Raw genomic sequence first — 16462 nt, 5'->3', positions numbered from 1 at the left:
ATGCCACTCTGATAATGACATTGCTCATCCATATATTTATACTGTATATTCTTATTCCATTCCTTTACTTAGATTTTGTGTGTATCAGGTTTTTGTTGTGGAACTGTTAGATATGACTTGCTAGATAAATAAGGTATTTCTGCTTTTTATTTTTAATACATTTGCAAACAATTCTAAAAACCTGTTTTCGCTTTGTCATTATGGGGTATTGTGTGTAGATTGATGAGGGGGGAAATTATTTAATCAATTTTAGAATAAGGCTGTAAAGTAACAACATTTGGAAAAATGAAGGGGTCTGAATACTTTCAGAATGCACTGTATGTGGATTTCTGGTTTATTTATTTTATTTGCTATTCATTATTATTATTATTATATTTAAAAAAAGGTTTGCTTTTCAATTATGCTTTATTCAATTCTGCTAATGTATATAATGCTACTATAATGGCATCATGTTATGTTGGCATGTTGGCAATGTTAATAGAATAAAAGCATAATGGATATTTTGGGATTGAACTGAAAAAGAAAATGCAGAAATGTACCTCCACCTTAGAGGACTTGGTAGGAAAATCAGCTTATTCTCCAGACAATAAACAGAAACACAGAACTTTCATATCCAACAGTTTATTATTGAAAAAGCCCTCTCTAATGCATGGCACAAAGTCAACTAACACACACATAAAGCATCTGTATTAAATCATTTATCTTAGCTATAATAATGGCATGATGATACACATATTTACATTCAGTTACCTACACATCAGTTTAATCATATGCATCATCTCCACCATCCTCTGTGTGTGTGTGCGTGCGTGTGTGTGGATGTGTGTGTCCCCTATAAGACAGTGTATAAACAACTAAACCAGAAATATACAGTTTAGGCTATTGATATAGATACTGTATAAAACCCACACAAGACAGGTACAGAATACAACCAAAACAAATACAGTCCTTCACAACTGGGAGAGGAAAACAAAAGCATATAACACACAAGCTCAACTGTCAATGATACTCTGATATGAACACAGTACCGTAGTAATAGGTAGAAGCACTATGGCAACGCTAACTCTCATTATACATAACAGTAGAGGGAAATTAATCTTTCCAATGAATCAAATAGATAGATTAAACATTTGGTAGATGCTCTCATATCTCATATAGCTTTTTGTCACGTTCTATCTTGCATTGAATTAAATCTGAATTAGTCCCACTATAAAGTACATCATGACAGAGAGACAGACTGACAGAAACATCTTCCTGAGAGTAGTGGTGCGGTTTTGTGTTATTCAAACAGGGGGAACCAAACTGATTCAAATAGGGAAACCGTATTAACATGTAATAATTATATAATTATATCAATTTACATCATAAAGAGTTGGATAAAAGCGAATAGTTACTGAGAATACTCCAAGCACACATGTAGCTTCTCAATCTAGCCCCATTATGGCTGCGTTTACACAGGCAGACAAATTCTGATATTTCTTCCACTAATTGGTTTTTTGACCAATCACATCAGATATTTTCACATCAGATCTATTTCAGAGCTGATCTGATTGGAAAAAATACCAATTAGTGAAAAAATATATAAGAATGTGAAGTTGTCAACCTGTTCCAAGCTGAAGTAAATATGGAGAATGAACTTGCAGCATACTGAGTATAGAAGCTAACATATTTTCCATAATGAGGAGTGAAAGTACAACATCCATAAGTACAAGGGCACCTGTTAGAAATATACGTTTTTAAAATTATTGTAGGAGATTAATTAGTCACCATGGAAGCAACAGTTACTCAAGTACCCCTGCACATTGTAATTTTGGTACTGACACTGAGCCTGTATATAGCTTGCATTCTCATGTTTTTCTTCTTCTCGTATTTCTCATGTGTTTTCCTCCTTTATATTATTACTTTATACTATTACTTTATAGTATTACTTTATACTACTACTTTATATTATTACTTTATAATATTACTTTATATTATTACTTTATATTATTCCTTTATATTATTCCTTTATATTGTTACTTTATACTACTACATTATATTATTACTTTATACTATTACTTTATATTATTAGTTTATACTATTAGTTTATACTATTACTTTATACTATTACTTTATCTTATTACTTTATACTATTACTTTATACTACTACTTTATACTATTACTTTATCTTATTACTTTATACTATTACTTTATATTACTACTTTATACTATTACTTTATATTATTAGTTTATACTATTAGTTTATACTATTACTTTATACTATTACTTTATACTATTACTTTATCTTATTACTTTATACTATTACTTTATATTATTCGTTTATACTATTACTTTATACTATTACTTGATCTTATTACTTTATACTATTACTTTATATTATTAGTTTATCTTATTACTTTATACTATTACTTTATACTACTACTTTATCTTATTACTTTATACTATTACTTTATATTACTACTTTATACTATTACTTTATATTATTAGTTTATACTATTACTTTATACTATTACTTTATACTATTACTTTATCTTATTACTTTATACTATTACTTTATATTATTACTTTATACTATTACTTTATACTATTACTTTATCTTATTACTTTATACTATTACTTTATATTATTAGTTTATACTATTACTTTATACTATTACTTTATACTATTACTTTATATTATTTCCTCTCACATTGGAATTGAGTACTGCATTCATTGTTGGGAAAAGCTTGCAAGTAAGCATTTCACTGTACTGTTTACACCTGTTGTATCCTGTGCACGTGACAAATAAACTTTGAAACTTGAGCAGGTTGACGTTTATTGGGACGAGTCTTGTCCTTGAGGCAGAACTGAGCAATTTCCACTAGATGGGCTAACTGCAAAGTCAAAATTGTCTATATTGTAAAAATTCATGAAACATTAATTTAACGTTAGGGTAGGGTTAGGCATTACGGTTAGCAGTGTGGTTAAGTTGAGGGTTTTAAATCAGATTTGATTACTTTGTGGCTGTGCCAGCTAGTGACGAAAAACGCTAACCTGCAAAACTTAAAACTACAGTAGGTCCTTGCTACCACTTCTTCCACAGTCTGTTAGATTCTCTGAAAGCATAGAGTTCAACTCCTCTTATCATTCAAGACTAAATCAGTTAAAGACCAGTATTACTCATCCACTCAGTCAATCAGTCAGTCAGTCAGTCCTCAGTCAGTCAGTCAGTCAGTCCTTCTTCAGTCAGTGTGCCAGTCACTCAGTCAGAGTGCTGACACTAGCAATAAACTTATTTAGACTTTCATGTATTCTGTATGTCTGGGTCTCAGACAGGCTGAACTTGGATTAAAAAAAGTTATACATCAAAGGCGATACATTCTGATTGATGGTAAGGGAATAAAATAACATTCTGTACCCAGAACCCATTTTTCACACCACCTAAGTTTATCTGTAGATGTGATGAAGGATTGGAGGGGGTGGGTTGACTTGGTACAGGTGACAGGAGTTAACTCCCACACACCATTACCTCTGCATGTGACATTTACTGTCCACGTTTCGTTCTGTGACCTTTTTCAAGACACGACAACCGAAATATTGACAATAAACAGCACGTGTATCCTGAATGCAGGAGTGATCTTTCATGTCTCACTACCAGTCACACTGCAGTAGAAACCCTTCTCCACAGGGTATTGTACTGCAGAACCTGGCTTGTGGAAGCTCATGCAACAGTTAAGTATCAATGGTAGGATTAGATTTTCTGATTTCAAAAAAAGGTGTCTGGTTGTCTTGATTTCCACATCAAACCTTGGATTAACTAACCAGTGAGTCAAAAACTACACCTTTGTGTCAGAACATAATATGTAATTTTGGGGACCAAAAATAACAAAGTAGAAAATATAGCAGGCAAATCATAATGCATGGCGGTATAAGAATATATTGACATCTTCATCATGGACAACTTGGTTCAGTGAGAACCACCACTCATGCTTCTTTCTCTTGTGTAGTGTTGACTGCCCCGTAGCTCCCATCCCCTGTCCGTAGTTTCCTGGCCTGTATTATTTTCACGGAGGCCTTCTTGCGGTTGCTGGCCAGGCCCATCCAGCACATGAGATCGATGAAGCATGTGGTGGGGTTGAAACGCAGGCCGAACTCACTGGTAGAGTAGTCAAAGGGGAACGTGTGGTGAAAGTTATGGAAACCTTCACCTAGGGGGATGAGGATGGGGGACAGGTGGAAGTACAAATGTTATATGTATTCTTTTGCATACAATTCCAGTCATTTCAATCCATTCATTTGAATCTTACAAAGTAAAAGCAGTAAATGAGTGACCATAGATATAACAACATTATGACACACTACAGTAGAATAAGTTGTTTATGAGTTAATAACATGTTATTACAGGTCATAGCCAGACTCACCGATGGCTCCGAAGGTGACCCAGCGGTTCTCGCGGGGGCTGATGTTCTGGTCGTACGGTCGGTTCCCGTACATGTGGGCGGCGCTGTTCACCAGCCAGGTGACGTTGAGCGAGACGGTGTAACGCAAGATGGACGCCAGGAAGTAGGAGTTCCACAGCGTCTCGCCCCAGAAGTACCAGGGAACCACGGTGGGAACCAGGAAGCACATTATCAGGACAGAGGTCTTATAGTACCTGGGAAATAATAGAGTCAAAAGGAAGGGCGAGGAGAGAAGAAGAGAAAAAGGAGAGGTGATGGATAACAGGAATGGAGATGAGAGGAGCAGAGAGGAGAGGAAAGGAAATGAGAGGAGAGGAGATGAGATGAGAGGAGCAGAGAGGAGAGGAGAGGAAATTAGAGGAGAGGAGATGAGATGAGAGGAGCAGAGAGGAGAGGAGGAGAATATCTCATAGGGCTTATTCAGAGTAATTTATGACTTACAGAAGGGATTATCAACTAGATTCAGCCGCGGGCCGATTTTTCCTTGAGCGGATGGTCAGGGGGCCGGAACATAATTACAAACAATTTGTAGACTGCAAATTGACCGCAAGAAGCCCAAACAAATTTAATGTTTGACTAAAACGTATTAATTTCAAACCTTGCTTACATTTGTCTCTACATAATCTCTCTATTATGCGTGGGAATACTTGGGAACAGATTTCTTAAATTAAAATCACTTGGAGCTGATTTACTGGTGTTTTTTTACAGTCTTTTATGTCCAACAATTAAAATTGTTTTGTTCAGAAAACTTGGGGGGCCAAATAAAACCACCCACGGGCCGCCAGTTGGGGAACCCTGACTCACAGGAAGACAAGTGCAAAGCTAGGGTGGTGTTGTGTTCTGATCAATCAAACAGGGCTAGAGCTAGAGGTCAATGTGAAATGGGGCAGTGGACCCACCTTCTCTGAAACTGGACGACGGGATCAGCCAAGAGGTCAGTGACGTCCAGCTTTTTTCCCTTCTCGATGACAGCATGGTGTTTACGCACAAACAGCCAGCCAATGTGAGCAAAGAAGAAGCCTCGTGTTGCATTGTGGGGGTCTGCATCTGTCTCTGAGAACTTGTGGTGCACACGGTGGTCTCTCGCCCACTCATAGATGTCATTCTGGGGAGGAGAGAGGAGGAAAAAGATGTGTGGAAATGTGTGAAATGAACTTTTTAAATCCTGCATTCAGGCAAATTTTCCATAAAGAGGACATTCAGTTTCTGGAGGACATTCATGATTTATTTGTGAAGAGAAGTATTGTGAAGTCTCTCACAGTGCACCTGGGTAGTCATGACAACACCACTATCCTTTCTGTCCAGGAGACTGCCCACATCAGCCATAGTCTCCCTGCTTTAGATGGCCCTATTGCTCTGTCATAATTAGAAACCAGTGGTGTAATATATTTCAGGTCCTGGGAGGAGACTGAGAGCACAGGCACTTAATTAGATTCATTAACCTGAAACTCAGATCAAATGCAGTCATGGGTTCCAGAGGGGAGGTTTATAGCTGTCAGTTTGTCTATAGTTGTTGTTTCACAGTGTTAACCATAGTAGTGTGGTCCTCTGTAGCTCAGCTGGTAGAGCACGGCGCTTGTAACGCTAAGGTAGTGGGTTCGATCCCCGGGACCACCCATACACAAAAAAAAAAATTATGCACGCTTTGGATAAAAGCGTCTGCTAAATGGCATATTATTATTATAGTATGGCAACCCTGGAGCAAATGAGAGTTAAGTACCTTGCTCAAGGGCACATCGGCAGTTTTTCACATTGTCGGCTCGGGTATTCGAACCAGCAACCTTTCGGTTACTGGCCCAATGCTCTAACCGCTAGGCTACCTGCCGCCTCTGAAAGAAAAAATAGCTTTTGATTTGTAGAAGTACAAGTAAATAATTAATATCCATCTGTTTTGAAATGTAATAAACAAATTGTGATGTATTTTATGTGTCTAAAAGGGCAGAAAGACCAGCAATACTACATTGAGGTTATCTTCATTCCTGTGCTTTATGGTTTATGAAGGTTCTCTAGAGTGATTCCCACTAATATCTTCAGGGGATGTCAACAGCTGAGGGAGAGAGGGATGGAGGACACTTGAGAAATGAGGAAGAGTAGAATACAGGAGGAGAGGTACTTCTACTGTATTTGATTTGGAAAATTGGTAAACCCTGTTGTTACATCCTGTTGATATGGTTGGATGCTGAGGGGTTGCTAGGTTGCTGTTCTAGTTTTATTATTGTATGCATTCATCACTTAATGTGAATAAAAAATAATAATAAAATGAACTTGAACTAACCTGGAAGGCCATGGAGTTGGCTGCTGCGAGGAAGACTCTGAGAGGGAGCTTGGCCCTGTAGGAGCGGTGGCTCCACAGCCGATGGACCCCTGCTGTCACCCCCAGGGCTGTCACAATGAAACACACATAGGCTGCAACACACATACCAGAAAACACAACAGGGTCATTTAAAAACCGAAAGGGTGAATGCCAGCCTGTTACACACCAGAGCAAAAATATATAAATATTCCAAAACATGCATATGTATGCAACAAGGCACTAAAGTAATACTGCAACAAAAAAAACACTGCAAAGGAATACACTTTATGGCCTAAATGCAAAGCCTTATGTTTGGGGCAAATCGAACACAACACATCATCATGGTATGGGTATGATTGACATCGGCAAAGACGGGAGTTTTTCAGGATGAAAAGAAACTGGTTGGAGCTAAGCACAGGCGAAATGGTGAATACTTATCTAATCAAGGTATTTTCATCCACTTTGACATTCCAAAGTATTTTGTGTAGATCGTTGACAAAATGGGGGGGGGGGGGGGGGGGGGGGTAGACTTTCTATATAGTCACTGTATCTATCTATATTGGACAAAAATATTAATGCAACGTGCAACAATTTCAAAGATTTTACAGAGTTACAGTTCATATGAGGAAATCAGTAAATTAAAATAAATAAATTAGGACCTAATCTATGGATTTCACATGACTGGGAATACAGATATGCACATCTGTCAGTCACAGATACCTTTTAAAAAATGGGCCTCAGGATCTCTTCACGGTATTTCTGTGCATTCAAATTGCCATCAATAAAATGCAATTGTGTTCGTTGTCCGTAGTTTATGCCTGCCCATACCATAACCCCACCGCCACCATGGGGCACTCTGTTCACTTATTTTATTTCAGCTCATGAAAAATGGGACCAACACTTTACATGTTGCGTTTATATTTTTGCTCAGTGTAGATTAGTCTCAATGAGATGAAATCTGTTTTGCAAGAGAGGCAGGGTCAGCAGTGTAATACATGTTACAGGGGGATACCAGGCTGAGAGTTTAGGCTCAACCAAATCTCTCTGTCTGGCACCCAGGTCACAAAAATAGGTGCTTTTGAATAATGTGGCCATACATGGTCGATAAATGAAGAGTTCACTCAGGCAGTTTGTCATTGAAAGAAATGTGTCAGTTCCGGTCTACTTAAATGGGTGTGTGTTTATAGCAGCTGGGTCTGGTCTACTTAGTTAATTGACATTCATTGAACCAGAAGAAAAAAAACTGGGGGAAAAAAAATACAGCGAGTGGGGTGTCTCGCTTCCTCTTCCGTCTCTGATGTGGCCTCATATACTGGAGGCTATGCAGCTAAAAATAGTGTCCCCTCTGTTCAAACGATTAATGACTAGACTAATGAAAAGGGTTCCACTTGGAAAACTGTGCTGTCTGGTGTCTCATGGAATTGATTCTAGGAACTGAGCATCACTATGTGTCTGTCTGGGTCATCCAGAGAGGGACACACACTGTCCATAGAGGGCCAGACACACTGTGACTGGTCCAGCTTCACACTGTGAATGGTCCAGCTTCACACTGTGACTGGTCCAGCTTCACACTGTGACTGGTCCAGCTTCACACTGTGACTGGTCCATCTTCACACTGTGACTGGTCCAGCTTCACACTGTGACTGGTCCAGCTTCACACTGTGACTGGTCCAGCTTCACACTGTGACTGGTCCAGTTTCACACTGTGACTGGTCCAGCTTCACACTGTGACTGGTCCAGCTTCAAAGCTTTCCAAGAAAAGAAACAAATGACAGATGGTAATCCCTCAATTAATATCTTAATAGTTAAACATGAGGATGTAGCCAATAATAATAACATGGTCATTTGGCAGAGGATAACACAACTTGATTTTAAATTATTATTTTTAATTAGTTCTGGATATTGCCTACCATATATTCATATTTTAGGTAATCAATACACTTCCTCACTTTATATGAAACAGGTTTAATTTAGAAATGCTTATAAAACAAGACCCTGGTTGTATAGTGAGTCCCCCAATTCAGATGCCTGCTGTTTCTGACATGGAGAGTACTTGATGCCATTACATTTTAAAGGCACAATCTGTTCAAGCTGTTCAATTGTCATCTCAAAAGCTCTCACAGCAAAAACATATATACACCAATAAATGCACATATTAGTTGACTTGGATGAAACATCTCTTACATGAGAATACCTTTTAGTTATGAAATCAGAGGAATTACTGTCTCTAAAAAAGCTGATAGTTACAGTGTAACAAAACAGGTAACTCTGCTCTATAACATTGAAAAAACACAATATGCCTTTCTGTTAAGGCAAATTAAATTCACATGCACAATAATAATCACTATTTATAGTTATGGCATCTCCTTTGTTAAGCCTACTCATAAATGTTTAAAAAAAAACATAAATAGCTAACTTTGGGAGTAGGATGCGTAAACGACATTCAATAGGCTATACATGCATCTATCTCATCACGTATGCAGTGGCACGGCACCTGCTTGCACCGAGTGACTGCGTCTGCAATGGTAATTTCCAGAAGTTACACAAGCACGCTATGATACACAAGTCAAGTTCTTTGTCTCCGGCAGATAAAACTTACACCAGACCCAGGTAAGGGGCTTTGCTCTGGGGATAACAAGGAGGGAATATACCGCCCCGATGTGCAGAAGGGCCATGAGGATAACGTTTCTCCAGACGATTCCCTGAGACCTCCACCCGTCAGCTTTCTCATCACTAGCCCTACACCGAGCTTCCATCGCCGCATTGCTCTCCTCCTCATGTCCCCTCGGTTCCCAGGCTACAGTCTCCCCGTCCTGATGAACATTTGCGCCCGGAACACTCACCATCTTCACAGAGCAAAGCGCAATGTGGGCATATAGTCTATGATCAGTCCAACTAGGCTACAACGAAGTTACCTCAGTGGAAAAGATGAAGTTACATAAACGATGTAGCGAAAAATCTATCAATTTCCACTTTTCCAGCAAACAGCTCGCACACAGCGTATCTTTCGCCTTCTTTTGCTCTGACTCTGTGCCAGTGAGTATGAGAAGAAGTGCTGGATGGGTGAGAGCATTGAAGCTCCCACCGTTGCGCGCACGGGAGCTGCAGTGGCGCAGCCAATAGCGTGCCGCAGCTGTGGTCCTGATGTAAGAACACTGTGGAGTCAGAACCAGCTGGTGTGCGAGCCGGCGAGGATGATGATCTAAGAAAATAACTTCTAAAATAATATATTTTACTATTCTGCTTTATAGCCACAGGTTTTGACGCAATAGGAATGTTTGTAGACGATGTTGCATGTTTGACATAAAATGATTAAAGTAGGTGTTCTGTGAAAAAAATATTCTGTGGGTGAAATGAGGAGCCCACCTGCACAGGCTTGACATTTTACAGTAATGTATCATTATAAAACATTGGACATTTGAGGGAAAAGATCAGACTGGACATTTGTGAAAGCATATTTGTTGCATACTGTTGTCTTACTTTACAAGATAAATAGTTATACCTACTGCATCACCGCCTGGTATGGCAACTGCTCGGCCTCTGACTGCAAGGCACTACAGAGGGTAGTGCGTACGGTCCAGTACATCATTTGGGCCAAGCTTCCTGCCATCCAGGACCTCTATACCAGGCGGTGTTAGATGAAGGCCCTAAAAATTGTCAAAGACTCCAGCCACCCTAGTCATAGACTGTTCTCTCTGCTACCGCACGGCAAGCGGTACCGGAGCGCCAAGTCTAGGTCCAAAAGGCTTCTTAACAGCTTCTACCTCCAAGCCATAAGACTCCTGAACAGCTAATGATGGCTACCCGGACTATTTGCATTGCCCCCCCCACCCCAACCCCCTCTTTTACGCTGCTGCTACTCTGTTAATTATTTATGCATAGTCACTTTAACTCTACCCACATCTACAGTGAGGGAAAAAAGTATTTGATCCCCTGCTGATTTTGTACGTTTGCCCACTGAAAGAAATGATCAGTCTATAATTTTAATGGTAGGTTTATTTGAACAGTGAGACACAGAATAACAAAAAATAAATCAAGAAAAACGCATGTAAAAAATTTTATGAATTGATTTGCATTTTAATGAGGGAAATAAGTATTTGACCCCTCTGCAAAACATTACTTAGTACTTGGTGGCAAAACCCTTGTTGGCAATCACAGAGGTTAGACGTTTCTTGTAGTTGGCCACCAGGTTTGCACACATTTCAGGAGGGATTTTGTTCCACTCCTTTTTGCAGATCTTCTCCAAGTCATTAAGGTTTCAAGGCTGACGTTTGGCAACTCGAACCATCAGATCCCTCCACAGATTTTCTATGGGATTAAGGTCTGGAGACTGGCTAGGCCACTCCAGGACCTTAATGTGCTTCTTCTTGAGCCACTCCTTTGTTGCCTTGGCCGTGTGTTTTGGCGAATTGAGTTGATGCCAAAGAGCTCGATTTTGGTCTCATCTGACCACAACACTTTCACCCAGTTCTCCTCTGAATCATTCAGATGTTCATTTGCAAACTTCAGACGGGCCTGTATATGTGCTTTCTTGAGCAGGGGGACATTGCGGGCGCTGCAGGATTTCAGTCCTTCACGGCGTAGTGTGTTACCAATTGTTTTCTTGGTGACTATGGTCCCAGCTGCCTTGAGATCATTGACAAAATCCTCCCGTGTAGTTCTGGGCTGATTCCTCACCGTTCTCATGATCATTGCAACTCCACGAGGTGAGATCTTGCATGGAGCCCCAGGCCGAGGGAGATTGACAGGTCTTTTGTGTTTCTTCCATTTGCGAATAATCGCACCAACTGTTGTCACATTCTCACCAAGCTGCTTGGCGATGGTCTTGTAGCCCATTCCAGCCTTGTGTAGGTCTACAGTCTTGTCCCTGACATCCTCGGAGAGCTCTTTGGTCTTGGCCATGGTGGAGAGTTTGGAATCTGATTGATTGATTGCTTCTGTGGACAGGTGTCTTTTATACAGGTAACAAACTGAGATTAGGAGCACTCCCTTAAAGAGTGTGCTCCTAATCTCAGCTCTTTATCTGTATAAAAGACACCTGGGAGCCAGAAATCTTTCTGATTGAGAGGGGGGTCAAATACTTATGTCCCTCATTAAAATGCAAATCAATTTATAACATTTTTGACATGCATTTTTCTGAATTTTGTTGTTGTTATTCTGTCTCTCACTGTTCAAATAAACCTACCATTAAAATTATAGACTGATCATGTCTTTGTCAGTGGGCAAACGTACAAAATCAGCAGGGGAGCAAATACCTTTTTCCCTCACTGTACATATTACCTCAATTACCTTGACTAGCTGGTGCTCCCGCACATTGACTCTGTACCGGTACCCGCTGTATATAGCCTCCCTACTGTTATTATATTTTACTGCTGCTCTTTAATTATTTGCTATTTTTTTACTTACCTATTTTTTACTTAACACTTTTTTTCTTTCTTAAAAACTGCATTGTTGGTTAAGGGCTTGTAAGTAAGCATTTCACCTGTTGTATTCGGCACATGTGGCAAATAAAAATTGATTTGATTTGAACATAGAGTGCTTTCAGAAATTATTCCTACCCCTTGACTTATTCCACATTTTGTTTTACGCAACCTGGTCTCAGGGCATTTCATACTATTCTGTACGTTCTGTTTAGTATGCCATGTTACGTTTCGTATGGTAGCTTATGTATTAATTTGTGGATGTTCATCATCCCATTTCGTATGATATGTTACGAATTACAACTCATATTATATGTTATGAATTTGCAAAACGTACAATATGTTTACGAATTTGCAAAACATGTTATATATTATGAATTCTAGCTAGGTGCCTAGCTGGCTAACATTAGCTAGGCTAGGGGTTAGGGTTAAGGTTAAGGTTAGGGTTAAGTTTAGGAGTTAGCTAAAAGGGTTAAGGTAAGGGTTTGCTAACATGCTAAGTAGCTGCAAAGTAGTAAGTAATTGAAAAGTTGCTAAAGTTGTCCGTGATGAGATTTGAACTCGCAACCTTTGGGTTGCTAGACGTTCGCGTTATACACCCAAACAACCACCCTACTTTCGTTTTGCCTTAAGTAACCATCTGTCTTATGTAACCATACCAAACATTACATTTACATTTTAGTCATTTAGCAGACGCTCTTATCCAGAGCGACTTACAGTTAGTGAATACATATTTTTTTAAATACTGGCCCCCCGTGGGAATCGAACCCACAACCCTGGCGTTGCAAACGCCATGCTCTATTAACTGAGCTACATCCCTGCCGGCCATTCCCTCCCCTACCCTGGACGACGCTGGGCCAATTGTGCGCCGCCCCATGAGTCTCCCGGTCGCGGCCGGCTGCGACAGAGCCTGGATTTGAACCAGGATCTCTAGTGGCACAGTTAGCACTGCGATGCAGTGCCTTAGACCACTGCGCCACTCAGGAGTAAACATAACATATCGTTCTAATTTGAGTGTCCCGGATTCACTTTTACTATGTTACGTCTAGTCTATGAGACCAGGCTGTTACAACCTGAATTCAATATTTTTTTTCTCTCACCCATCTACACACAATACTCCATAATGACAAAGTGAAAACATTTTTTTCATTTAAAATGAAATACAGAAATATCTCATTTACATAAGTATTCACCAGTGGAGGATCCTCAGAGGAGGAAGGGGAGGACCATCCTCCTCAGTGAATTTCATAAAAATTACAATTGTAAAACATTTTAAAAGTTATCCTTTTTAGATAAAACTATACTAAATCACTTCACCAAATAATTGATTAATACACACCATTTTGCAAAGGTCTACAGTAGCCTCAACAGCACTCTGTAGGGTAGCACCATGGTGTAGCCAGAGTACAGCTAGCTTCCGTCCTCCTCTGGGTACATTGACTTCAATACAAAACCTAGGAGGCTCATGGTTCTCATCCCCTTCCATAGACTTACACAGTAATCATGACAACTTCCGGAGGATGTCCTCAAGCCTATCAGAGCTCTTGGGTGGACAACATGAACTGACATGTTGTCCACCCAATCAAAGGATCAGATAATTAATCTAGTACTGAAAGCATAAGCTACAGCTAGCTAGCACTGCAGTGTATAAAATGTGGTGAGTAGTTGACTCAAAGAGAACAGTTTTGAACAAATTAATTTCTTCCAAAATGAAGGAGAAGCAAGAGAGAAATAGAGCGAGAGAGCGAGTCATTTTTTTCCCACTTTCAGTTTCACTTACTTAGCTAGCAAACAAACATGTTAGCTAGCTGGCTATGACTTTCCAACAGAACACTGCAACTCTTCCAAGTCAAGGTAAGCTTTTAGTATTACTAATTTATTGCCACGGGGCCCGCCGGAGTAACTGCTTACTGACTGTACGCTAACATTACTGCATGATTGTAGCGGGTTTACTAATGCGTTAGTTCTATTAGCTATGCTATGACATTACTTTAGCTAATATGGTGACAATGATGTAGGCTGTGTGTAGCGGTTTGGCTTGGAAAGTTTTTTTTGCCTGGTCACATACAGCTGATGTGTTGTGAAGTCCACAAGCGAAGAGAAGAGGTGAGAGGAGGAGAGATGCGAGAAGGAATACAACTTGGCTGCTATGAAAGTGAACTGTGTTTGCGAGTGATCAAGGGTGTATTCATTCTGATTCTGTTGAAAAACTTTTCTTAAAACGGAAGAAACGTAACAAAATGGGGAAAAACATACCTGAATTTGTCCAATAGAAACTCTCGTTTGCAACTGTTGGACTAATGATTACACCCTATATCAGCTAGATGCAGGCAAGAGTGTGCAAGGCAGACTGAGGGACCTTACAGATAATTGTGTGTGTGGGGTACAGAGTGGAGTCATTCAAAAATCATGTTAAACACTATTATTGAACACAGTGAGTGAGTGCATGCAACTTATTATGTGACTTGATAAGGACATTTTTATTTCTGAACTTATTTAGGCTTGACATAACAAAGGGGTGGAATACTTTGACTGAAGACATTTCAACTTTTCATTTATAATTAATTTGATAAAAAATTCCCCAAAAAAATTCCACTGACATTAAGGGGTATTGTGTGTAGGCCAGTGACACAAACTCTCAATTTAATCAATTTTAAATGCAAAATGTGGAAAAAGTCAAAGGGTTTGAATACTTTCTGAAGGCACGGTAGATATTAGGCTTAGTAGATATGAGGGCAGGCAGAGATTGATATAAAAGCTAATAGTGACCATCTTTATTTAGTAAATTCATAAGAAATTACAAATTCAAGACACTAAAAACTCCCTTTATGTCTTCAGCCATCAGGTCAAGGCTGAAGATGGATCCATACAGTCAAGACACATACGTCATTCTCCGTTCCAACACAATGGCATTGCATTCAGATGCTCATAAGACTAACAGCTCCATAGAGCACAAGGAGAACATGAGATAAGTTAACTGTCCAGTTGATGAATTAGATATTTTTTAATTGGTCAGTATTTGTAAACGGAAAGGCATTTAGTCTATTAAAGCATGACATCCAAGCGGTTTACATTTAGCAACATCTCAAAGCAACTGATATTAAAACAACGGAGCAGCATGTTTTAAATAAATACTATTTATTGAAAATATTGCATGTTGTCGATTTTAAAAAATTTCCTCCTCTCAACATTAAATCTACAGCCTTAATCATACTGAAGACAAGAACTGAGAAGAAACTAATTAAAACTATCGCGTTAAGCTCACGATGGCATGACCACCATTAGAAAGCCAGTTCCCTCATTATTAAACCTGACATTAATAATACCCAATTAAAACAGTCTGACAATGATTCCAGGCATAATGTCTCAGCATACATTCCTCCTGTGTTTTAAAGTACAGTCTCTTGTTTGTTTGTTTGAAAGTACAGTCTCTGATTTCTGTGTTTTAAAAAGTATAGTCTCTGGTTAAAAGGGGAGGAACCCCCATTGCACTCTGCTCTGTCTGAAAACTATGATTACACTGAAAATAAACAACAAGAAAATAAAACAGAATGACAAATAATGATCTAAAAACAACATAAAAGACATGATCCTAAAAACTGGAATGAGTTGTTTTTCTTTTTAACATACTATCCCATGTGTCTACTGTACTGTTGTGATACTGGTGGCATGGCTTGTGTTTGAGTTGTAAAAGGGGAGGCGGGGAGGGGATGAAGAATCCGACAGTGATGTCATATATATCATGATTCTTCAGGGAGTATAATATCTGCACTGGGAGCCAAATAGAACTTCCACTAAAATGAGCTGATTAAAACACCTGGCTCGCGCCTCCCGAGTGGTGCAGCGGTCTAAGGCACTGCATCGCAGTACTTGAGGCGTCACTACAGACCCGGGTTTGATCCCAGGCTGTGTCACAGCCGGCCGTGACCGGGAGACCCATGAGGCGGCGCACAATTAGCCCAGCGTTGTCCGGGTTATGGGAGGGTTTGGCCGGCCGGGATGTCCTTGTCCCATTGCGCTCTAGCGACTTCTTGTGGTAGGCCGGGCGCCTGCAAGCTGACTGTCACCAGGTGTACGGTGTTTCCTCCGACACATTGGTGCGGCTGGCTTCCGGGTTAAGCGAGCAGTGTGTCAAGAAGCAGTGCGGCTTGGCAGGGTCGTGTTTCGGAGTCGCATGGCTCTCGACCTTCACCTCTCCCGAGTCCGTACGGGAGTTGCAGCGATAGGACAAGACTAACTACCAATTGGATATGATGAAATTGGGGAGAAAAAAGGGGTAAAAAGTACACACATTTACTTTCTGGTCTTTT

At 39.8% G+C, this 16462-nt stretch overlaps 1 protein-coding gene across 1 annotated transcript; it reads right to left on the bottom strand.

Moving 5' to 3' along the window:
- Positions 1 to 3870: 3870 nt before the first annotated feature.
- LOC311136069 (stearoyl-CoA desaturase 5-like) lies at positions 3871 to 9578 on the bottom strand (the record flags this gene model as incomplete). Its single annotated transcript, XM_084170137.1, has 5 exons — positions 3871 to 4187; positions 4401 to 4633; positions 5339 to 5544; positions 6715 to 6845; positions 9332 to 9578. 5 exons carry the CDS (start codon positions 9576 to 9578, stop codon positions 3964 to 3966), a joined length of 1041 nt encoding a protein of 346 aa, XP_084026263.1. The 3' UTR covers positions 3871 to 3963.
- Between the last annotated feature and the right edge of the window lie 6884 nt (positions 9579 to 16462).

Source organism: Coregonus lavaretus, assembly GCF_964263955.1.
Source record: "Coregonus lavaretus genome assembly, chromosome: 10".
NCBI classification, from domain to species: Eukaryota; Metazoa; Chordata; class Actinopteri; order Salmoniformes; family Salmonidae; genus Coregonus; species Coregonus lavaretus.
Note: the sequence above shows the minus strand (reverse complement) of the source record. Positions and strands in the feature narration are given on the sequence as shown.